The sequence below is a fragment of the Taudactylus pleione genome, unplaced genomic scaffold (genome assembly GCF_031769625.1).
Source record: "Taudactylus pleione unplaced genomic scaffold, aTauple2 ptg000269l, whole genome shotgun sequence".
Taxonomy (NCBI): domain Eukaryota; kingdom Metazoa; phylum Chordata; class Amphibia; order Anura; family Myobatrachidae; genus Taudactylus; species Taudactylus pleione.
Genome location: NW_028284671.1, coordinates 684,530 through 709,708, shown reverse-complemented (window position 1 = coordinate 709,708; position 25,179 = coordinate 684,530). Strand labels below are relative to the sequence as shown.

The following is a 25,179-nucleotide window of genomic DNA, read 5'->3' as shown; positions in this document are numbered from 1 at the left end:
ACGGTGTATTATATCAGCCGTCTCCCGTGCCGGGGAGGCAGAATGCGAAAAGTGCTGCGGCCAATGGGCAGGCTGTGCCGGCGGAGGCGCGGGAAGGGGACCGGGGCTGTCCGTGGAAGAGCTTGCTGTCACCCGCACGGGGGCGGGGCCCAGGGACAGTAGCACCTGACAGCGGTCCCAGCACCGAGCTCCGGCCTATGGGAATGCTGGTAATGTAATAACACTGACAGGTGACTGACAGCGCTCCTTCTGCTTTTCCCACTTCTCCAGGGAACTGGGCTGAAGGGGTTCCGAACTATAGATAGTGTCTAGATAGACACCAGATGTTAGACAGGCAATAGGTCGACAGGTACAAATGGTCGTCAGGGTCAAAAGGTCGGCACAAAAAAAATGTTAACATGATTTCTTATAGGGTTGGGCACTTACCTCGACGGTTAGGGTTAGGTACCAGGAGGGAGGGTTAGGGGTTAGGCACCAGGAGGGAGGGTTAGGCACCAGGAGGGAGCGGTTAGGGGTTAGGCACCAGGAGGGAGGGTTAGGTATCAGGAGGGAGGGTTAGGGGTTAGGCACCAGGAGGGAGGGGTTAGGGGTTAGGCACCAGGAGGGAGGGGTTAGGGGTTAGGCACCAGGAGGGAGGGGTTAGGCACCAGGTGGGAGGGTTAGGCACCAGAAGGGAGGGTTAGGGGTTAGGCACCAGGAGGGAGGGTTAGGGGTTAGGCACCAGGAGGGAGGGTTAGGATTAGGCACCAGGAGGAAGGGTTAGGGGTTAGGCACCAGGGGGAAGGGTTAGGCACCAGGAGGGAGGGTTAGGATTAGGCACCAGGAGGAAGGGTTAGGCATCGGGAGGGAGGGTTAGGGTTAGGCACCAGAAGGGACAGCTAGAGTTAGGCACCAGGAGGAAGGGTAGGATTAGGCACCAGGAGGAAGGGTTAGGGGTTAGGCACCAGGAGGGAGGGTTAGGCACCAGGAGGAAGGGTTAGGGGTTAGGCACCAGGATTGAGGGTTAGGGTTGGGCACCAGGGGGAAGGGTTAGGCACCAGGAGGGAGGGTTAGGTATCAGGAGGGAGGGTTAGGGGTTAGGCATCAGGAGGGAGGGGTTAGGGGTTAGGCACCAGGTGGGAGGGTTAGGCACCAGAAGGGAGGGTTAGGGGTTAGGCACCAGGAGGAAGGGTTAGGGGTTAGGCACCAGGAGGGAGGGTTAGGGTTGGGCACCAGGAGGGAGGGTTAGGATTAGGCACCAGGAGGAAGGGTTAGGGGTTAGGCACCAGGGGGAAGGGTTAGGCACCAGGAGGGAGGGTTAGGATTAGGCACCAGGAGGAAGGGTTAGGCATCGGGAGGGAGGGTTAGGGTTAGGCACCAGAAGGGACAGCTAGAGTTAGGCACCAGGAGGAAGGGTAGGATTAGGCACCAGGAGGAAGGGTTAGGGGTTAGGCACCAGGAGGGAGGGTTAGGCACCAGGAGGAAGGGTTAGGGGTTAGGCACCAGGAGGGAGGGTTAGGGTTGGGCACCAGGGGGAAGGGTTAGGCACCAGGAGGGACGGTTAGGGTTAGGCACCAGGAGGGAGGGTTAGGATTAGGCACCAGGAGGAAGGGTTAGGGGTTAGGTACCAGGAGGGTTAGGGTTAGGCACCAGGAGGGAGGGTTAGGGTTGGGCACCAGGGGGAAGGGTTAGGCACCAGGAGGAAGGGTTAGGGGTTAGGCACCAGGAGGGAGGGTTAGGGTTGGGCACCAGAAGGGACAGCTAGAGTTAGGCACCAGGAGGAAGGGTAGGATTAGGCACCAGGAGGAAGGGTTAGGGGTTAGGCACCAGGAGGGAGGGTTAGGCACCAGGAGGAAGGGTTAGGGGTTAGGCACCAGGAGGGAGGGTTAGGGTTAGGCACCAGAAGGGACAGCTAGAGTTAGGCACCAGGAGGAAGGGTAGGATTAGGCACCAGGAGGAAGGGTTAGGGGTTAGGCACCAGGAGGGAGGGTTAGGCACCAGGAGGAAGGGTTAGGGGTTAGGCACCAGGAGGGAGGGTTAGGGTTGGGCACCAGGGGGAAGGGTTAGGCACCAGGAGGGAGGGTTAGGTATCAGGAGGGAGGGTTAGGGGTTAGGCACCAGGTGGGAGGGTTAGGCACCAGAAGGGAGGGTTAGGCACCAGGAGGAAGGGTTAGGGGTTAGGCACCAGGAGGGAGGGTTAGGGTTGGGCACCAGGAGGGAGGGTTAGGATTAGGCACCAGGAGGAAGGGTTAGGGGTTAGGCACCAGGGAGGAAGGGTTAGGCACCAGGAGGGAGGGTTAGGATTAGGCACCAGGAGGAAGGGTTAGGCATCGGGAGGGAGGGTTAGGGTTAGGCACCAGAAGGGACAGCTAGAGTTAGGCACCAGGAGGAAGGGTAGGATTAGGCACCAGGAGGAAGGGTTAGGGGTTAGGCACCAGGAGGGAGGGTTAGGCACCAGGAGGAAGGGTTAGGGGTTAGGCACCAGGAGGGAGGGTTAGGGTTGGGCACCAGGGGGAAGGGTTAGGCACCAGGAGGGACGGTTAGGGTTAGGCACCAGGAGGGAGGGTTAGGATTAGGCACCAGGAGGAAGGGTTAGGGGTTAGGTACCAGGAGGGAGGTTTAGGGTTAGGCACCAGGAGGGAAGGTTAGGGTTGGGCACCAGGGGGAAGGGTTAGGCACCAGGAGGAAGGGTTAGGGGTTAGGCACCAGGAGGGAGGGTTAGGGTTAGGCACCAGAAGGGACAGCTAGAGTTAGGCACCAGGAGGAAGGGTTAGGGGTTAGGCACCAGGAGGGAGGGTTAGGCACCAGGAGGAAGGGTTAGGGGTTAGGCACCAGGAGGGAGGGTTAGGGTTGGGCACCAGGGGGAAGGGTTAGGCACCAGGAGGGAGGGTTAGGTATCAGGAGGGAGGGTTAGGGGTTAGGCACCAGGAGGGAGGGGTTAGGGGTTAGGCACCAGGAGGGAGGGGTTAGGCACCAGGGGGAAGGGTTAGGCACCAGAAGGGAGGGTTAGGGGTTAGGCACCAGGAGGAAGGGTTAGGGGTTAGGCACCAGGAGGGAGGGTTAGGGTTGGGCACCAGGAGGGAGGGTTAGGATTAGGCACCAGGAGGAAGGGTTAGGGGTTAGGCACCAGGGGGAAGGGTTAGGCACCAGGAGGGAGGGTTAGGATTAGGCACCAGGAGGAAGGGTTAGGCATCGGGAGGGAGGGTTAGGGTTAGGCACCAGAAGGGACAGCTAGAGTTAGGCACCAGGAGGAAGGGTAGGATTAGGCACCAGGAGGAAGGGTTAGGGTTTAGGCACCAGGAGGGAGGGTTAGGCACCAGGAGGAAGGGTTAGGGGTTAGGCACCAGGAGGGAGGGTTAGGGTTGGGCACCAGGGGGAAGGGTTAGGCACCAGGAGGGACGGTTAGGGTTAGGCACCAGGAGGGAGGGTTAGGATTAGGCACCAGGAGGAAGGGTTAGGGGTTAGGTACCAGGAGGGAGGGTTAGGGGTTAGGCACCAGGAGGGAGGGGTTAGGCACCAGGAGGGAGGGGTTAGGCACCAGGGGGAAGGGTTAGGCACCAGAAGGGAGGGTTAGGGGTTAGGCACCAGGAGGAAGGGTTAGGGGTTAGGCACCAGGAGGGAGGGTTAGGGTTGGGCACCAGGAGGGAGGGTTAGGATTAGGCACCAGGAGGAAGGGTTAGGGGTTAGGCACCAGGGGGAAGGGTTAGGCACCAGGAGGGAGGGTTAGGATTAGGCACCAGGAGGAAGGGTTAGGCATCGGGAGGGAGGGTTAGGGTTAGGCACCAGAAGGGACAGCTAGAGTTAGGCACCAGGAGGAAGGGTAGGATTAGGCACCAGGAGGAAGGGTTAGGGTTTAGGCACCAGGAGGGAGGGTTAGGCACCAGGAGGAAGGGTTAGGGGTTAGGCACCAGGAGGGAGGGTTAGGGTTGGGCACCAGGGGGAAGGGTTAGGCACCAGGAGGGACGGTTAGGGTTAGGCACCAGGAGGGAGGGTTAGGATTAGGCACCAGGAGGAAGGGTTAGGGGTTAGGTACCAGGAGGGAGGGTTAGGGTTAGGCACCAGGAGGGAGGGTTAGGGTTGGGCACCAGGGGGAAGGGTTAGGCACCAGGAGGGAGGGTTAGGGTTGGGCACCAGGAGGGAGGGTTAGGGTTAGGCACCAGGAGGGAGGGTTAGGATACCAGGAGTGAGGGTTAGGGGTTAGACACCAGGAGGGAGGGTTAGGGGTTAGGCACCAGGAGGGAGAGTTAGGGGTTAGGCAGCAGGAGGAAGGGTTAGGGGTTAGGCACCAGGAGGAAGGGTTAGGGGTTAGGCACCAGGAGGGAGGGTTAGGGGTTAGGCACCAGGAGGGAGGGTTAGGGTTAGGCACCAGGAGGGAGGGTTAGGGTTGGGCACCAGGAGGGAGGGTTAGAGGTTGGGCACCAGGAGGGAGGGTTAGGCACCAGGAGGGAGGGTTAGGGTTAGGCACCAGGACGGAGGGTTAGGGTTGGGCACCGGGAGGGAGGGTTAGGGTTGGGCACCAGGAGGGAGGGTTAGGCACCAGGAGGGAGGGTTAGGGTTAGGCATCAGGAGGGAGGGTTAGAGGTTGGGCACCAGGAGGGAGGGTTAGGCACCAGGAGGGAGGGTTAGGGTTAGGCACCAGGAGGGAGGGTTAGGTACCAGGAGGGAGGGTTAGGCACCAGGAGGGAGGGTTAGGCAGGGCCGCCAAGAGCTGCGACGGGCTTGGGTGACAGGGGGCATGGCCTAATCGAGGGAGTCGTGGCCACGCTCCCTTAGGAAAAAAACACAGGAAAAAAACATTGCGGCGCTGGGAGGGGGGTGCTGTGAGCCCCTCAGTCTGGTGCACAGCCAATGGGGGGTGCGATCAGGCATAGGAGACTGTCTCACACTGCAGCCCAGCACACAGCAGCGTGTGCAGACCTGCGGTGATTTAGAAAGGAGAGGGGCAGTGCTGGACCCAGGCCCCTCCAGCAGGCCTGGGCCCGGGTAATTTGTACCTGCTCCCCCCCCCCCTCCTCCGGGTGCCCCTGAGGTTAGGCACGAGGAGGGAGGGTTAGGGTGAAGATTAGGGCTACAAAAAAACCCTACAAAACATGTCACCCAATTTTGTGTCGACCATTTGTACCTGTTCACCTTTTGTCCCATTCAACATTTTGTCCCAGTCGACGTATTGACTATCTAACATCTGGGGAGGGATGCAAGACGTATCGGACTAGTGATACATTCCACCGGTCATTGCATGCATGCCGGCGTTGGTAACAAAGGACCGCTCTGTCGGTAACAGCAGCCCTTTGCGGTGGAAGGGCTGCAGGGGGTGCTGGGAGGGATCTCTCAGCAATCTCCCATAGGCTTCTATGGGTAACGCCATCAGGAAGATGACGTTACCCACCGCAACCAAGCGCACTACGGGGCTTGGTGCATATGAGAAATGCGGTCGAACCCGCATTTTCGGGGTTTTATTGCGTTTCTCGGCTTGCTGCATCCCGCCCCTGGTGTCTATCTAGACATTGGTGACCTTTTTACTGTCTATCTGTTAATCCACACCCGGGCTGCAGATCAGGACTGGATTGTTCTGGGGATCCCATTAGCTCTGGACCAGGGCTCGACAAATTTTTCTAAAATCCAGGAGTCAGGGCAAAAGTGTAGGAGCCAGACTACCCCCCCCCCAAAAAAAAAATGACAGGATCAAAAGTGTTACAGTATGCAGCTGTTACATGAGGTAGTGATTACCTCCTTGCTTTTGCTGGGAGCCCCGGCGGGGTCACTGTTGCAGCCCCCTCCTCGCTGCAGTGTCCACCTTCCCTGCCTCCTTCGTGCTGAAGGAGCACCGGCTGCTAGATGGGCCCGACACCACCGACAATACACCTGCCCGTATACAGGTGCCATGGAGAAGACTATTAGCAGGGGTGACACCGCGCGGTGATTGGCTTGCTAGACACCGCACGGTGATTGGTCGGGGAGACGCTGCCGCCGCCGCAACGCCAGCAGGTCCTACAGGTAACAGGACCCGATTAAAACTGCGATCACTGGGCTGGCACACTGTGCATGTAATTCCCACTGCAATAATCTCCGCTGGGGCTGATAAATCTGCTTCTTCCCTCCCTGTAAAATCTGGTCGCCAGGCACCAAAATCTGCTTCTTCCCTCCCTGTAAAATCTGGTCCCCGGGATTTGTCGAGCCCTGCTCTAGACCAGTTCAGTTCTCTACCTGGGCACCCCTGGCAGCCCAATTTGCACCCCCAGCATTCTACTGTATTGCACGTAATTTCTGCTAGTTAATTGCGTGCGCAAGCCCAGGAGCGAGAGAGAAATTCTCTCGTTCCGGAGCTCTCTACAAAAGGGGCGGCTGTCGATGTTGATCGACAGCTCAACCCGTTTTGTAGGCGGGCCGGGGGGGTGGTTTCACAAACGGAGGCGTTCCTTAAAGAACGCCTGCCGTTTGGTGGGCGGCCGCAGTGACATCAGCAGTGATGTCAGTGGGGAGCTTCCTGCTCGATCAGAGCAGGAAGCTCCCTGGGGCTTGCGGTTGCCGAGACCCAACCTTAGGGTCTGGTCGCAAGCCCCGATGGTCGCGATGGTCTTGACCATCACGACCATCAACCTGGTCTGTCGCTAAGCTTTGGGTGGTAACCCACAGCTTAGCTAGCAACCAGGAGGCCGCACAGAAAAAAAAGGCCGCCCTCATTCAAAACGTGCGCTCGCTTCTTGCGACCGCCTCTGAATGAGGGCCAATATCAACTTTTCATGTGCTCTTATTTATAACAAAGTATTTTTTTCGCCTCTCATATTTTAGGATAAAAAAAAAAAATGTCCGACCAGGAGGATGATATTTGGGGTTACAAATCCAACAGGAAAAGAAGATGTGCAGACAGACATGGGGAGGAGGAGAGAAAAGCCAAGGGACAGGGAAAGAGAAGGGGAGACGGGAGAACAGGCGCATCGGGGAAGACTAAAATTACCAGGAAGAGAAAGAAAAGTGACGCTTTACCGAGCCCAGTGCATGAGCAAAATAAACCAGCAAAACACGGAGCAGCCTCTCAAGGGGAAGTGCTGACCACCCCGATAAGACAACCGGACCCCACAACTCCACAAGCCAGGCACAGCGGGCACTGCCCCAGCTGCCAGATGCCCTTCTCTATACTCTTGGTACAGACGCCTCGATGGCACGTGAGCGAATGTTTGGACACTGCTGCAGCCACACAAACAGGTATAAGAGTCTGTCTGATTGGTCACAGTCCTATCGCTCCCCCTGGCTGTCACATCACTTATTCTGCTGCTCTGATACTTTGTAATTCATACAACAAATTGAGTCTGTGTTTTGCATGCTACAGCCTGTGTATGATTTGTAGCTTGTTATCTTCTTCCCAATTATATCTTCCATACTGTTATAAATTGCTCCTCCCATTAAGTAAGTGGCTGTTTTGTTGCAAAATTAAGAGCAACCCCACAAAGAAACGGCGAGTTGCGACTCAGGACCTGATTCAGCAAGGATCGCATTTCAAAGCTGAATGCAGACATATACTGTATGTACGCAGGCAGCTTTGCAGTTGCGATCCTTGCAATAATGCAAATGCAGCAGGCGGTGTATGACACCCCCTGTATAATACCCCCGAATGCATCAGCGATCCCAGCACTGCGACGAAGGTCGCAGGCTGGTATCACCATCGCGTCCATCTGTGGTCAATGGTCGCGATGGTGGACGGCCCTGGGCCTCCGGCCAGCTAAGTAAGCCTTCAGCTTACTCAGCTTGCCCGTTTTCCGGGGCTTACCAGGACAGGATATGCGTTGATCAACGCAGTGTGCTGGGCTGGTAACTCCCGGAACACGGGGCGGACACGCCCCCCGATTCCTGGAATGCCGGACGAATCTGCGATCAGCAGTGAACCTGCGTGCATTGCTGAATCAGGCCCTCAATCAAGAGCCAGCAAATCTGTAGCATTCCCGGCCTCACAGCTCCAACTGCCATCAATGCGGCAACATTTTGCCGACCACGGGGTAATCGGTCATAGTAGGTGTAGGCCAACATCTTGACTGTGGCTCAGACCAGACGCTCAGAGACTCATCAAAGAGGCAATGGTGAAGGGAGAGAAAGACAAAGGGGAAGAGAGGGGGCGGAAGAAAGAGAAATTGGGGTGGTGGAGAGAGAGAGAGAGAGAGGGGCCCATTTATTAATGATCGCATTTTGCAATGCGATCAGGGCATGCAGTATCGCCCATGATCGCATTGCAAAATGCGATCATACCGGCCGAATGTATGACCCGGCACATGCAGGGAGACGGGCTCCGAAAAGAGCCCGTCCCTGCGATGTGGCCGGAGCGCATTCCGGGCTGCTGCGCATGCGCAGTCACGCGGACTGCACATGAGCGGCGCTGATTCCCGGCGGAGGGATCTGGGAGATCCCTCCGCCGGCTCATATGCGGTAAGTGACCATAGGACACAGCGGCTAACGCTATCTGCAGATGGCGTTAGCTGCTGGGGTCAATATCGGGAATGCAAAGCATTCCCGATATTGATACATTTGGCAGCTTCGCATCCCCCATAGAAACCTATGGGGGAGGCGGCTGCCGGCGGCAATGGAGGGATCACAGCAGGTATCGGAGATACCTGCTGCGGTCCCTCCTTCATACATTCAGGGGATACTAAGTATTTGAGGTAAACCCCCGAAAACACCTCAAATGATCTTTGATAAATGTGCCCCAGAGAGAGATACAGGGCATAAGAATGGAGGTTTGAATGGTGTGCATCCCATTCATTACTCTGTACCTCTGTATGTGGGGGGCGGGGTGTCACAAAGCACCATTGTAACACCAACTTAATCATTGGGAGCTCCAAATGAGGATAGTCAGAGTCTTCAGATACACACACTGCCATGGTCTATCGGCAGAAGCACATATGCACCACAGGTGCAGTGTTCCACAGGGGAGAAAAAACATTGGTATCGGTTCACCTTATCGACAGTCAGAATGTCAACAATGAGAAGGTGGCAGTCTTATGTCAAACACGGCATGCCAACATGGTAGTATGGCATTGTAACCACGTCGGCTTTAAAACCTAACATTTGGTGCTTTACCGTCATGTTTAAAGCTCTAAAGCTGAATCGGTTACAATTCTATAAATGGCATTACTGCCATGTCGTCAGACATAACGCTGTCCCCTTTGTCATTGCCAACATCTTAACTACATCCCACAACATTCGTAATCTGCGTGTCGGATCATGGTCACGTTGTCCCCCTGCTGTTCATAGCGCTTCTCGCACCAGTACGCCAGATGATGGACGTGCATGGCTTTCCCGTGGTCGGGGCTCAGCCTCAGATTACACTTCCTCTCAAATAACAGAGGCGTGCTGGCAATGGGATATCGATCGAACGCTTGTATGATTTTCAGATCAGTTGGCGAACGCAGTGAGCGTATATTCCTGTTATACGCTCCTCTGAGCCGTCCCTAAACACGATTCCGTTATTATGGTAAATGTTGCGACACCAATTACTGAATGTTGTTTCCTCCGCAGAATGTCCCGATGGGATGAGGTGCTCGTCAACCATCGCTTCACACTACAAGAGGTTCTCTCACTTCCTGCTCGCACACAGCAGAGCTGGCGATCAGTCCCCGTTTTCACCCCCAGATTGTCCCTCATCTGAAGCTGGGGAATCGGACATACCAAATAACAAAAGACAAGGCCGTAGCTCATCTGCATTCCTTAAAATCAATACGACCCCCAAATCTCGGTCCCCCGCCAGCTCTCAGGACTCAGTAAAATGGACATCGCTTGATGCCTGGCTCTCGTCACCTTCCAAAAGGGCTGAAAACTCCGCTGGCTCATCCCAGGAGAGCCCCATCCGCAGTTCCCCGAGCTGCGAGAGGTCTGTGCGCCCGTCACAGAGGGACGGTGATCGCACAATCTCCTATTCCCCACTTGTCAGCGACCAGGAACTGTTCAGTGATGAAGATAACGGCTCAGAAAAGAGTCCGATCCCCAGGAAATTATCCGCCAGCTCGGAAAATAACGTCAGCAGGAGGTTGCTGGACACGTACAACTGCCGCAATAATATTCTAAATAAAACTGTAAAAACTCCCCCGAAACAGGCAAATAAGCGCCATGATGTAAGTGCTGCAAGCAGTGAAGTTGCACAGGTTATTGGGGGCGGCACCTGGGCTAATGATCAGGCTGCAGAGTGCCCTGAGGAGGGTAATTGGTCTGAATGTAGTACACCTGGATCAGAGCCCAGGGGATGGGACTTAACACAGCTTGATCCTGAGTGCTGGATTTATGAGCAGTTTGACGACGTTTATCTGGATTTCTCCACCCAGACTGAAGGGCTCTCCCTGGCTCCAGTGATCAGTGAGGAAGGAGAGGGAATCCACACGTGTGAGCAAACGCAGCATCAACTCACAGCAAGCAGCGGGCAGCCTGCAGCTCAGGCAGAGGAAACATCGACGCAAAGTTCTCAAGTGATGTCGGCCTCCGGTACTGCCTCCTCAAAGGCCATGAAGCAAATGGACATTGGAGTGTTCTTTGGTCTGAAACCCAAGTCTAAGGCGGTGGAAAAAGCGGAGGTGAAGGTGCCTTTGAAGAGCCAGAGCCCAAATGCCATTGTCCCCCAGAAGCCGATCAGGAAACGGAAGGCTCAGGGGTCCGTGGGAGACACCGGATTCCTCGCTGATCACACCAAAGAGGTCTCGGCAGCCGCAGGAACCCAGAACAGGTGGGGGAAGAGATTCCGGCAAGACTCCACCGTGGAGGAGGGTAAAGGAAAGAAGCAGTGTCCCTTCTACAAGAAGATACCAGGTGAGGTGATGTCACAGTTGTTAGAAGAGCTGGGGTGTATCTGTCCACTACACACAATAAGGACAGCCAGGCTGTATTCCTGACCATGCAGCCTGTCTGCTCAGGGTTTACATTTTATTGTATAAGATATTTTGATCTGTGCGCCCAGGAGTGCACAACCCCTAGTTTTCTCTTTCTACATTTCATTAAATTTGGTTGGAATAGGGCAGCACCCCCATAACTAAGAAATAATTAACGTATAACAATTTGGGGTCTTGACATAACAAATCTGGTAGAGTGCAGACACATTTCCCTTTTTCTTGTTTGACTGCTCAGGGTTTAGCCAGGTGTTTCCAAAACTCTATCCTCGTGCTCCCAAGCAGTCCAGGATTTAATGATTTCTGTGCTTGACCACAGGTTTCTTTAATCATTTTGATTTAACCACCTGTGCTCAAGCATGGCTATTCTGAAAACCTGGTCTGTTAGGGGGCTTGAGGAGCGAGTTTTGCAACACTGGTTTAGCCTATGAAATGGCCGCTGTCCTGTGTGTGTGGCGTTTTCTCCTCTCTTAATTGTGTATTTTTGCTGATTTTTGTTGCATCCATGAGCATTAAGGTGACAATCTTTCACACTACCTACTGTGATAACTCTATGGATAAAATGCCGTTTCTGTCACTCATTCACAAGAAGATGGACTTTATTATTTTTAATTTAATCTCTATAAATGTATAATAAGCGGAAATCTATAGATGTGTATGTAAGCATTATGCCAGCGTAAAATTCCCTTGTTGGCATAAAGGTATACACCAATGGTTCCCAAACTCCGTCTTCAGGGCACAATAACAGTCCAGGTTTTAAGCACAAGTGACTTGATTAACCCCTCAGTCATACTATCTGTGCACAAGCATGGATTTACTTAAATCCTGGAGGGACCTAGTTTGGGAAACCCTGGTTTACAGTACTCCTGTTCAACCCTATGGCAGGGAGGAGTTGCCCAGCTGTTCTGCTCTGGGCTGTACTATAGTACTTGGTTGCATTAAGCAGATGAACACTCTCTAACACATACAGTATGTTCTGTTTCTCTACTGTTCCATGTGCTGTTGTGTAGCTAGAAGTCTTCAGATAAATCCTCTGCAGCATTGTCCATGTGTCGTGTCTCTATATACCGCATATTACCGGTGAGATGATCGTCTTTCCTCCCTCTGTTCCTCCTGTAGGGACCGGCTTTGTAGTGGACGCTTTCCAGTATGGCGCCATAGAAGGTTGTGCTGCGTACTTCCTCACCCACTTCCACTCCGATCACTACGGGGGTCTCACAAAGAAGTTCCGCTTCCCCATCTATTGCAGCAAGGTAAAGGAAACCGGAATGCAGCCTTTTCTTTGTAGTGTAATCCTATGATTTGTGTGTGTATCATCACTCTAATCCTGTTCTGGTTTCTACAGTCAGGATGGTGAGAGCAATGAACCGTAATAAATATACAGTGCAGGAGATGTGGGTGTGTGGGATCCGCCTGCTGCTTGTTAGATGGAGGAGGGATGGGCAGGTGGCGCACTGTGGTACTCGCGTCATATCTGTATATAATGGAACGTGTATAGGATCTCCGCGCATGCGGCTGTCGCAGACCTGGCGGTGGCTGTACCCTGTGCTCACCGCTCTTCTCTCTTTCAGATCACGGGGAACCTGGTGGAGAGTAAACTGCGAGTGGAGAAGCCGTTCATTAATACGCTGCCCATGAACACGGAGTGTATAGTGAACAATATCAAAGTGATCCTGTTGGATGCGAATCAGTACGTAGCCTTTCAGAATGTTTATTCCCTATGTGAGGGGGGCACAGTATCTGCATCCTATCACTATGTGAGGGGGGCACAGTATCTGCATCCTATCACTATGTGAGGTGGGCACAGTATCTGCATCCTATCACTATGTGAGGTGGGCACAGTATCTGCATCCTATCACTATGTGAGGGGGCACAGTATCTGCATCCTATCGCTTTGTGTTGGGGGCACAGTATCTGGATCCTATGTGAGGGGGGCACAGTATCTGGATCATATAGGCTGTACACACAACTTCCTCTAAGCAGCTTATCACCAGCACGTTTCCTACAATATTCTGTTTGTGCATGGCAGATGGGGACCCTTGATAAGTAGTCTGTCTGGTGCAAAGACCACACAGACCCAGATTAAATTGCTAAACTTCTGCTACACACGGGACATGTGAGGCCTCCAGACACTGTAATTGTATGCAGCAGGGCCCACTCGTTGCCCTTGGTCTGTACTCTGGCTATGGAAATATAGCAGGGATGCCCCATGCGTGGGAAGGAATATCCCTACGGACCTAAACAGGGATGTTGGGCGTAGGTTTGGCGGAACATTGACAAAGGAGAACGGAACAAGAAGCGTCTGTGTTCTGTCCATGGTGCGCTGATTGTATGTGATGCTTGTAGTCATTTTAGTGACACTGAAGTATATAAATGTTTAACTTCCTGTAGACTCGATCCCTTACATTGCAATACTGTCCTTCCTAAGGCCATTTCTGCAGTATCCATGGCAGCTGTTACAATGTGTGACACTCCCTGTGAGATGTGTAGAAACAGCTAATGTACAGCACATCCCCTCACTGTGTGTGTGTGTGTGTGTGTGTGTGTGTGTGTGTGTGTGTGTCTCCTCCCGATTCCCAGAGGTTTCATCTTCTGGGTTACACAATTCCACTGGGGTATTTTAGGCCGAGCCAAGCTTAGGATACTTCTGCTCCTGGTAAGCCTCTAAAAGTTAGGGGCCCTCATCTTACATCTCTGATGGGGAATGATCGCCTGCCACATCTTTGCAGCTTTTGGCTCCGCTTTCATAGATTACCTATTGCATTTGCTTTTCCCCTTTTTGTTTAGAAAGGTTTCCTTCTCTCTGCTGTGTAACATTGTGCCGCCGGTCATTTGTGACTACTCTCCTGTTTCCATATCTACAGCTGCCCTGGGGCTGTCCTGCTGCTCTTCATCCTCCCCAATGGGACAAAGGTGCTGCACACGGGAGACTTCCGCGCAGAGCCCTCCATGGAGCGGTATCCTGCTCTGATTGGTCAGAAGATCCACACCCTGTACCTGGACACCACGTAAGCTCTGTTCTGTGCATCCTGGCCGTCTTTAGTAGCTGGGTAACTATTTAGTGTTCTCTCCTCCTGCTTATTTATCCTTTCTAGTCTATGCTCATTGATGCCGTCAAACTGTACTCCGGCCATCGGCCTGGTTATCCTGGAGAGATCGCGTGTTATAACCGTGGTAATAACTCTCCATAGCTAGGTAGTTATCTCTTCTGTCCCTTCCTGTCTCCTCTAAAGGGTGCAGTATTGTGTGGGAGATTCCCATGCTCCTAACTGTGGGCCTGATTCAGAGCCGGACGCTATTTGCGGACGCTCGTTCAGAAATAGGGGCCGGCTATTTTAATTGAGCGCTCGCTCTTTGCGGTCTGTTGACTCCTCTGTTTGAGCGAGCGTCCGAAACATGCGCTCGCTATTTTGTAAAGATGCCCCTTGGCCGCTCGCATGATACGTAATCCCCGCTATTTAGTAGATTAATTGAGTACATCGAAAGGCGTCTGAACTGCTCGCAATTCTTGTGGTAGGATTTTCCTACCGCAATAACTGCGAGCAGTTCAGGCTAAAAGACAACCAAGTGACGTGGTAGATGACGCTGCTTTGTTAATTATGCACACCCATTAAACACCCGTTTTGACAGTTTGGCACGCCTGATCTCCACTCCCCGTTTTCAAGCACCTTCCCCTGTTACCACCCACAAACGCCTCATTCTGTCACTCAGCAGGCCCTCGCTGTTTTACGAGCGCACGATTTCCGACCGCAATGACTGGTTGGTGCATGCGCATTACGACCCATACGCATGCGCAGATGTGCGAACATCGCTCGGAGCGAACGAGCGGCCGCTTACGAGCGGCTCTGAATCAGGCCCTGTGTGTGCAGTTCCGCTGTGTCTTCATGAGTCTCGCTCAGCAGTCAGGTTTCCTCTGGGGGTCTTTTGACTTATCAGAGAGGACCCCTCTATCGCTGTACTCTTACTGAACTGCGTGGTAGACCATGCCATCCGCTAATGGCTATGCAGTAGTTTCAAGTTAATACATTCGAGGGTAACAATTTGGCAAACTTTTTATTTTTTTATTTTAATTTTTTCTATGCATTTGCTCTATGATGTATCTAATACAAGTTGATGATTCTGTAACCTACATGGTCTCCTCTCCCGCCTCTATATACTGTGTATCCTCCACCTCTCCTGCAGGTACTGCAGCCCAGAGTACACCTTTCCCCCGCAGCAGGAGGCCGTGCAGTTCGCTGTGAACGCTGCGTTCCAGACGATGGCGCTGTATCCGCGCACCCTGATTGTCTGTGGGACTTACTCTATTGGGAAGGAGAGAGTCTTCCTGGGTAATATAGCGCTATGGGCGGCCTACTCTTCCCCTCTGCAGTGTATTTCTATAATCCTATTGATGGTGACCTTTCCTCCTCCGCAGCGATCGCCGATGTCCTGGGCTGTAAAGTGTGCATGTCTCAGGACAAATATAAAACCATGCAGTGCCTGGAGTCGGCTGAGGTCTCCTCGTTGGTGACTACAGACTGGCACAGTACGGCCCTGCACGTCCTGCCCATGATGCAGGTTAACTTTAAGGTACCATCATAAAGCTATAGTATCGGACTGACCATATGGTCGTTTTGTGAGATCTCTCCTCCAAGTTTTACATCTGCTCCATACACTTTTAGGGACCAAGGGGCATGCGGACTAGCTGGGGGCACTTGCATGCCAACTAAAACCTCAGTCTCTAATGCAAGCATTAGAAATTAATAAATGGCGCGCTCTGTAACATTTAGCGAATGCCACATATAATAGGCACCCACTATTGAGCGTCAGGATTAATAGTGTTGTGTCCATTCAGTAGCACTTTCCATAAATCTTCTTGCTATAAAAATGCTCACAACTTAGTACAGATGCCTGAAAGTTCTCATTTGTTACCTGTTTTATCGGCATGTTCCTGTTATAAATATGTACAATAAAGACCTGCGCTCCCACAAGGACAGATACTACGTTCTCTTTGGGAGAGACCTAGTTAAAATCTCCACCACATCTATTGTCCTGTCCATCCGCAGGGTCTTAACGCCCACCTCAACAAGTTCTCTGGAAAATACGACCGGGTCTTGGCCTTTAAACCTACAGGCTGGACATATTCTGAGAGCTGCAGTTCGGTGGCTGATATCCGGCCGACCGTCCGCGGGAAAGTCACCATTTATGGTACGTGCAATGTCTGCGTACTTGGTTTTAGTGTAAGATGTTATTTGTGGTGGTGGTTGGAAGTGTATTGTCACTAATTATCCCCGTCCCTGCATCCACGTGTTATAATGGTGTTGTAGGGTGACATTTCCTGCGCCTGTACCCATGCTTGTCCTCTCTGAATGGGCTCTGTGTCTGGTCTGCCTTGTTCTCAGGTGTCCCTTACAGCGAGCACAGCAGCTTCCTGGAGATGAAACGTTTTGTCCAGTTTGCAAACCCTCAGAAGATCATCCCGACCGTCAACATGGGCAACTGGAAATCGCGCACCGCCATGGAGAAATATTTTGCCGAATGGCTTTCGGAAATCAGGAGCAAATGAGATTATAATAATAATAATTTTATATTTTGCCATATACTTTACAGTACAATGCTGCACTTTCCTATCCGCTGCTATTTTTTTCCGGATGATATATATATGTATGTCCTAAACTTCTATTTATTCAAGCACGCCTGTCGGCACGGAGCCCATGAATGTGTGTCTGGTACGCGGATAAGTGCCTGAGTGTCACTCAAGTCTCTAATGTGTCGTCATTTTTAATTGTAATGAAATTACGTGTTGCTAAATATATGTAAATAAATTGTGGACCGGAATTTTCTAGGCCATGACAAGATTTTTATTGTAAAAATAAAATCTTTTACATAATGATATGCTCCTCTCTGCCTTTAGCTGTAGGGCCGCACTCCCAGACTTGCTGTATATGTGTTTTCCTCCTATGTTTTGTCCGTACTTCTGTCTACCAGGTGAGATGTTCTGGGGGGGTTTGTCAGCTCCTGTACTAGGAACTTACCTGACGTCTGGGCTACATACAGATAAGGTGGGTTATGGAGACAGGGGCTAGGGCAGTGCTGCTTTAAAGGCTCCGGCGCTGTCCCTGTGAGAGGTAACCATACCCTCCTCCTGTGTGCCCAGTGTTGTCCTGATTACCCAGCATATAATAGGTGGGGAGGTGAGCAGTATCTGTCTCATCATAGCTGCCCTCAGGATGATCCGTCCTAGTGTGGTCTGTATAGGTCCTACCTGGCCCAATGCACCAAACACTGTGCTAGTGTAAGGGGGGTTTTCTTACTGTAAACTGGTCCCCTTTTAATCTGTGATATAAGCCCTCTTACCTCTAGGTATGTCTGTTATTACCCTGTTTTGTTCTATAAATGTTTCCAATTGTAAAGCACAACGGAATATGCTGCGCTATATAAGAAACTGTTAATAAACAAATAAAAAAATATAATGTGTGTATACGCCAGCGCTCGACAAATCCCGGGGGCCAGGTCGCCATTCCCAGATTTTGCTGCCTGGCTACTAGATTTTGCAGTGAGGGAGGAAGCAGATCCTCATCAGCTATGGTGGAGATTCGTGCCTATAGTATTGCGGTGTTCATATCATGCATAGGAGTGCATGTGCTGAGTGTCGCCTGCAGTGACTGCTGTGCCTGTGTCCGTCCCGGCCTGCACTGACAACTCCTCTCCATCCTGGCCTGCTCTGATCCCTGCTGTCTGTCCCAGTCTACGCTGATCCTCCTGTACGTCCCGGCTGTCTACAGTCTCCTATCTCCAGTTGCATAGAGCTCTCCGGTAGTAGGGTCTATGGTGTGACCACGAGGGGAGGGGGGTTTTGTTGTACTTTCTGGCACCATTAGATGTGAAATGTCTGTTATTACTGGAGGGTGGAGCAGGGGAGCTGTGCAGAGCCGTGAGGGGGCCTCCATTTTACTGTATCCATTCATCGGTGACCATTTTGTGGACTAGTATAGTGTGTATAACAGTTGCATAACACAGAGCTGTGCTCCTCACTCACTCCTGTAATTTTTTGGGGGGATGGTGGTCTGGCTCCTACACTTTCATCCTGGCTCCTAGATTTTAGAAAAATTTGTCAAGCCTTGGTATACGCAATATGTAACATACTCCATTTCATATTCCTTCCTATGCATTTGTGGAATTGACTCTCTGCCGGCTCTTTGAAATAAATTTTTATTTGAAAGTTTATGTTGTAGATGAATGAACGTATCACAGACCTGATGACCGCTAAAAAAACAAACTTTGTGCTGAGATACTTCAGTAAAAGCTAAGGAGAGCGAGAATAAAGGTTCCCCAAGGACATGGCTCTTATTATAATAGGAGGACAGAGTCCTATGCACCTAGTTGGTGACCAAAGGTTCTTTAGGTTGGTAGAGGGGGGAATCGTTAGGGCAAAAGCTGGGTGTGTGACGAGGGGGAGTGAGCGGAAAGGTATCAGGCGCCCTAATAAAGGATAAACCCGCTTATGACTCATGTTGGTAGCCGGACACATGAGATTTTTAGTTACTGGTTATGGTCATACCCATCCCAGTGACTGAGGCAGAGGTGCAGTGATTATACCCATCCCAGTGACTGAGGCTGGTCCCTGAGACAGAGGTGCAGTGATTATTCCCATCCCAGTGACTGAGGCTGGTCACTCAGACAGAGGTGCAGTGATTATACCCATCCCAGTGACTGAGGCTGGTCACTCAGACAGAGGTGCAGTGATTATACCCATCCCAGTGACTGAGGCTGGTCACTCAGACAGAGGCGCAGTGATTATACCGATCCCAGTGACTGAGGCTGGTCACTCAGACAGAGGTGCAGTGATTATACCCATCCCAGTGACTGAGGCTGGTCAGTCAGACAGAGGTGCAGTGATTATATCCATCCCAGTGACTGAGGCTGGTCACTCAGACAGAGGTGCAGTGATTATTCCCATCCCAGTGACAGGCTGGTCACTCAGACAGAGGTGCAGTGATTATTCCCATCCCAGTGACTGAGGCAGAGGTGCAGTGATTATTCCCATCCCAGTGACTGAGGCTGGTCACTCAGACAGAGGTGCAGTGATTATACCCATCCCAGTGACTGAGGCTGGTCAGTCAGACAGAGGTGCAGTGATTATTCCCATCCCAGTGACTGAGGCTGGTCACTCAGACAGAGGTGCAGTGATTATACCCATCCCAGTGACTGAGGCTGGTCACTCAGACAGAGGTGCAGTGATTATACCCATCCCAGTGACTGAGGCTGGTCACTCAGACAGAGGTGCAGTGATTATACCCATCCCAGTGACTGAGGCTGGTCACTCAGACAGAGGTGCAGTGATTATTCCCATCCCAGTGACTGAGGCAGAGGTGCAGTGATTATTCCCATCCCAGTGACTGAGGCTGGTCACTCAGACAGAGGCGCAGTGATTATTCCCATCCCAGTGACTGAGGCTGGTCACTCAGACAGAGGCGCAGTGATTATACCCATCCCAGTGACTGAGGCTGGTCACTCAGACAGAGGCGCAGTGATTATACCCATCCCAGTGACTGAGGCTGGTCACTCAGACAGAGGCGCAGTGATTATACCCATCCCAGTGACTGAGGCTGGTCACTCAGACAGAGGCGCAGTGATTATACCCATCCCAGTGACTGAGGCTGGTCACTCAGACAGAGGCGCAGTGATTATACCCATCCCAGTGACTGAGGCTGGTCACTCAGACAGAGGCGCAGTGATTATACCCATCCCAGTGACTGAGGCTGGTCACTCAGACAGAGGTGCAGTGATTATACTCATCCCAGTGACTGAGGCTGGTCACTCAGACAGAGGTGCAGTGATTATACCCATCCCAGTGACTGAGGCTGGTCACTCAGACAGAGGTGCAGTGATTATACCGAACATGAACCAAGACACGGACGCAGCATGTTCCAGCCCTGGGAAACACAGCTTACATCCAATTCCCACATGCCATAAACACACCGGCAGGTCAATTGGCTTCTGACAAAAAAAATTACCCCCGTGTGTGTGTGTCCATGGGAATATGGATTGTAAGCTCCACTGGGATGGTGACTGACCTATTCTCTGTAAGGTGCTGTGTATTATTGTGCTAAATAAATAACTGGTACTGTAATAATTATATGTCCTATACCATTGTCTGAGAGAGGGTCACAGTGAGAACTGATGAGGGGTGTGAGAAGGGTGCTGCATTCCCTGACTAGTCCCCTACAGCTGAGCTGAGCCAATAAAACTGAGAAACCCTCAGCCCTACTCAGAGGGCACTGGTGTGAGCACCTGGTGGGGGGGGGGGGGTGCATGAGAGACCCTCAATGTGGCGACAAGCTGCATTGTTGGAAACTGAATTGACTATGGTTGGTTAATCTGGTTGTGTATGTTTGATGTGCCCATAAGGTGGAGGAAGGACCGGGTCATGTGTTGCCCAGGATCACAGTGCAGTCTTTCCTCCTATACCTGTAATGGCATAATGTTAATGTAAATGTTACCTCTCAGGGCCTGATTCAGCAAGGAACGCAGTTGCCAATACGCATGCAATCGGCCGATTTGTTATGTACTGCGCATGCATCGCAGCGCACGAACGCAGTCCCATCGTACAGTGATTGACAGGAAGTGACCGTTTGGGGGTGTGACGGGGGTGGTCGGCGAAAAGCAGGCGTGTCTGTGCATTGGGACGCCCTTACAGGGGCGTGCATAAATTAGCCACTGCGACGGCCTATGCAGCCTGAGCTCCCGCTGCATGCAGGAAAGCAATTACTGAGTAAGGTCTGACCTTGTGTAATTGTGCGTGAGGCTCCGATGTTACCGATGTTTTCACAGTCTTGCACAACTGCTACGGATGTCCGTAAAGGGAAGTGGGCGTCTTTATATTGTGCTGCTGCGGCGTTATTGCGATCGCATTCATTTGCATAATTTGGCAGCAGGACTGCGTTGCAATTGCAAAAGTGCGATCCGTGATGCATCGGACACTAGGGGCCTGATTCAGAGTTGAGAATAGAGAGAGACATAGCACCTAACTGTGTACCTGGGCAAACCATGTTGCAATGCAAGGTGTATAAATACATACAATTTTTTGCATGTAGTGTAAATACTGGCTGCTTTTACATGTAGCTCACAAATTACTGCACAGCTTTATTATTACACTACAATTTAGATGTCAGTTTGGACACGTCCCTCCCAAATCTAAGTCTCTCTGCACATGTTATATCTGCCCCCCCTGCAGTGCAGCATGGTGTCACCAAGATGATCAGTTGAGAGATATCTCTCTCTATTCCCAAGTCTGAATCAGGCCCTGAGTTCAATATTTCTCTTGTATTATAGAAGATGCACGAGTAAATGGAAGCGCTGGGGGGGGGGCATGGCCTGGCCTTGGATGGAGGAGGCAGCTGGTTGCATTAGCTCCTGCCTAATCTCTGTTCATTATCCTGTATTCTTGTTGTTGCGGGGCTGAAAAGTGCACCGTAGGTGCCTTAACCCAAACTGCCCCTCCGGTGGCAGTTTGGTCTCCCTGAGTGCCCGCTGTCCTTCCCTAGCAGCTCCGGAGTTGAAGACTGCTTCCTGGTCTGACTGCAGGCCGCATTCTCCTTCACACTGCTCACGGCGCTTGTGTGATATCTGACCCGCGGCAGCCCCCGCTGTCCGGTGAACACAGCCCGGTCTGGAGGTCATAGACGCTGTTGGCTAGTCTGGCTCCCTGCTGACTCGCCACGCCGTCGCCATTTTGGGTGAGGAAGCTTCTGTTGGATCCACAGCCTCTATCCTGCCTGCCTCTTTCCTGGTGTCAGTGGTGAATGACTGCCTGTTAGCAGGGTCTCCAGAGGTGCTTCAGCACCACCTACAGCTGACAATATCTGTACTACAGATGCACGGATGGTTGATCAATTGGAAGAAGTCCTCCCTGATCCCATCTCAAAGGATGCTCCATCTGGGAGCTCTGTTGGATTCACAACAGTAGAGGATTTTTCTGACCACAGACAAAATCTCCACTTTGCAGACGCGAGTGCGCAGATGCCTCCACAGTCGCCGAGTGTCCATACACTCGGCCATGCAGTTACTGGGATCCATGGTGTCGACGTTTGACATGGTGGAATATGCCCAGTTTCATTTCCGGCCTCTGCAGAAATTGATCATCTCCAGGTGGGACGGATAACCCCATCGCATAAGGACACAAACGATGGTACTCTCTCCGGAGGTGCATCTATCTCTGTCTTGGTGGCTGCAGTCAGTCCACCTCACCAAGGGGCGCCCCTTCTGGATTCCGGACTGGGTCCTTCTAACAACAGACGCCAGTCTCCGGGGGTGGGGCGCAGTGACGGGTCCACACTCCTTTCAGGGACGGTGGACAGCAGAGGAGTCTGCTCTACCAATTAACATATTGAAACTTCGGGCAGTCTTCAGGGCCCTACAGCAAGCCAGACTTATACTTCACGGAAAGCCTGTGCAAGTTCAGTCAGACAACGCCACGACCGTGGCTTACATCAACCATCAAGGAGGAACTCAAAGTCCGGTAGCAATGTCAGAGGTGTCGCGCATCCTGACATGGGCGGAAGGCCATCTACCAGCCATATCGGCAGTGTTCATTCCAGGAGTTCTCAATTGGGAAGCGGACTTCCTCAGCCGTCACGACATGCATCCTGGGGAATGGTCTCCACCAAGAAGTGTTGCAGCTCCTAGTGGACAGGTGTGGACCTCATGGCCTCTCGACAAAATCACAAACTGCCACTGTACGGGTGCAGGACAAGAGACGCCACGGGTCTCTTGGTAGACGCTCTGTCAGTCAAGTGGACCTTCCAGTTTGCATACCTCTTCCCTACAATTTCCCTTCTTCCTCGAGCGCTTTGGAAGTTCAAACTGGTAGGAGGCACTGTCCTGCTGGTGGCTCCAGCGTGGCACAGACGTCACTGGTACTCAGACCTTCAGAGTCTCTCCATCGACACTCCGCTGCTGTCGCCTCAACGTCCGGACTTGTTGTCTCAAGGTCCTTGCCTTTATCTGGACCTGGATCGTCTTTCTTTGACGGTGTGGCTCTTGAGATATCCCTCTCAAGGTCCAAGGGTTTTCCGGCTCTGTATTTAACACCATGCTCGGAGCACGGAAACCTGCCTCTGCCAGGATTTACCACAGGGTGTGGCATACCTACTTTGAATGGTGTCGTCCCAGAGGTTACAACCCCCAAGTGTTTAGGGTATCCAGAGGTTTGGACCTTGGTCTCTGCCTTGCTTCACTGAAGGTGCATGTTACTGCCCTTTCAGTGTGGTTCAGGCGAAGGATTGCCCCTCTTTCTAATATATCCGCACTTTCCTTCAAGGGGTCCTTCACCTTCAGCCTCCCTTTGTTCCTCCTGTGGCGCCTTGGGATTTGGCTTTGTAAAGTGGCCACATGGTCTTCTGTCCAGACCTTTCTGAGGTATAATGCCTTTGACACCTTTGCCTCTCGGGATGCATCCTTCGGGTGGCGGATTCTCCTCTCTGCACAGGAGCGTCCTTCGGGTGGCGGATTCGCCTCTCTGCACAGGAGCGTCCCCACCCTTTGGAACATCCCCAAGGTTACCTTATGGACCCTGAAGTACAAAATGAGATATGGTAAGAACTTACCTTTGTTATCTCTTTCTACGAGGTCCATTGGGTCCACAGGGCAGCCACCCTGACGCACCTGTGCTTCAGTTGGGCTTCGCTCTGGTCACCGGTTTTCCGTCACCTTCTGTGTGAGAATGTGATCCCTGAGTGTTCCAGACTTTATTCTCTCTCTTATCCTCCTTTGGCCTTTGGCTTGCTACGAAACTGAGGTGCCTCTGGCCCGGAGGCGGGGTATAGGAGAGGGACCCAGTGCATCCTGGGAAGAAAAATTAACTGCATGGTGTTGGGATGACTCCCATCATCACATTGCTGCTTTAACTACCAACTCCTATACTTAGTCTGTGAAGTCTATAAACATTATATTCAAATGTGATTATTATGCCTTTATATGATTACTAGTTTTCCAAAACACAGCGCTCAAATGTATTATTCTATTAATCACCTATAGCCCCAAGGTCACCCTGTGGACCCTATGGACTTCGTAGAAAGAGAGATAACAAAGGTAAGTTCTTACCATATCTCTCAATTTATCCTTTACATCAATGGGGGGGATTGTTAGAGATATAGTTTAGTGTAGTTACGGTCGGAGGTTAGGATATACAGGGTGAGGGTATTGAGGGAGGTTTGCTTTGGGTGTATATGTTTTGTTTAGTTTTATTATTTCGGCAGATATGGTTAGCCTTTTTTATTTTTGGGAAAACTTTTTTTTTTTTACTGATTTGATATGTGGTTAGTTTGACTTTATATTGGTGGGGTAATTATGTAAGAGTTCTCCTGTATTCTTATGTACCTCTTATATTTCTTATTGACCTCCGGCTCCGGGGACCTGAATGGCGCCTTCGGGTACTTGGTATGTTTTCTTTCTATTACTTGGGGTTGTATGTATTTCCAGCTTTGGATATTCTGTCTTTGAATTGTACTCTGCCTTTATGTCTATGTACAGTATGCCACATTTCTTTCCATGTTTGCCACTTTTATTATTATTATTTCTTTGTTGGGTGTTTAACTAAAATTAATAAAAATTACTTGATTAAAAAAAAATGGAGGCGCTGAATGTCAGACTATAACCATAAAATTATTTATATAAAATAGACTAAAAATAATAAATCACTGACCGGCAAATATAGTTACGTTTTTTTATATGTTATAACCTTATCATATAGAATATCACAATATTAATACATTCATATTGTGATAATTGTTATATGATGCTATTCATCTATCTCAGGGATGGGGAACCTCAGGCCCGGGAGCCGTATAAGGCCTCCGGAATCATTTGGTCTGGCCCTCTGAGCTTTTTTCTGCTAGCCTCATCTGGCTAGCAGCGTGCCCAGAATGGCACCCTGCAGCCAGTATCTATGCAGCAGTACCGCCTGGAGCATCCTTAGGACGCTTCAGATTATCCCACCGCTGCCCTTACAGCTCCCCGGAGCATCCTCTGGATGCTCCAGGCATTCCTGTAATCACTGGCGAATGTGGCCCCGTCCCCGTGTGACATCACATGGAGAGGGCATGGCCTGCAGCGGGCCCGCGAATAATGTTATACACTGTATATCAAAATGGCCCTCGGCAGAAAAAATGGTTCCCCACCTCTGATCTATCTGAATGATAAACTAGTGTAGTATGTGCCGTGAAAAGTGAGTGCACACTGCCATCTAGTGGAATGATTCCCACACTTCATTTGAAACTTTTATTTTTAAAGATAAAATACATATATTTATGCAGTAAATACACAATTAATAAATACAACATTTAAACTATGTACAGTCACA

The 25,179-nt window shown here is 51.4% G+C and overlaps 1 protein-coding gene across 2 annotated transcripts; it reads left to right on the top strand.

The window, feature by feature from the left end:
• The first annotated feature begins 82 nt into the window (after positions 1–82).
• DCLRE1A (DNA cross-link repair 1A) lies at positions 83–16,710 on the top strand. Of its 2 annotated transcripts, none has more exons than XM_088481337.1 (10): positions 83–209; positions 6,769–7,182; positions 9,484–10,761; positions 11,958–12,091; positions 12,410–12,528; positions 13,703–13,846; positions 15,021–15,166; positions 15,253–15,407; positions 15,884–16,025; positions 16,220–16,710. In XM_088481337.1, the coding sequence occupies exons 2-10, from the start codon at positions 6,783–6,785 to the stop codon at positions 16,381–16,383; spliced, it is 2,682 nt and encodes an 893-aa protein (XP_088337463.1). In that variant the 5' UTR covers positions 83–209; positions 6,769–6,782; the 3' UTR covers positions 16,384–16,710. The 2 variants fall into 2 exon arrangements, with proteins under 2 accessions (XP_088337463.1, XP_088337462.1); XM_088481336.1 differs by having other exon boundaries at positions 83–230.
• The last annotated feature ends 8,469 nt before the right edge of the window (positions 16,711–25,179 follow it).

What these genes read in the sequence shown, in the direction of transcription:
- DCLRE1A (XM_088481337.1), top strand. Translation starts at nt 6,783, where the DNA reads ATGTCCGACCAGGAGGATGATATTTGGGGTTACAAATCCAACAGGAAA. An exon ending in TCCCCATCTATTGCAGCAAG is followed by an intron (nt 12,092 to 12,409) that starts GTAAAGGAAACC and finishes TCTCTCTTTCAG; the next exon opens with ATCACGGGGAACCTGGTGGA. An exon ending in CGGGAAAGTCACCATTTATG is followed by an intron (nt 16,026 to 16,219) that starts GTACGTGCAATG and finishes CCTTGTTCTCAG; the next exon opens with GTGTCCCTTACAGCGAGCAC.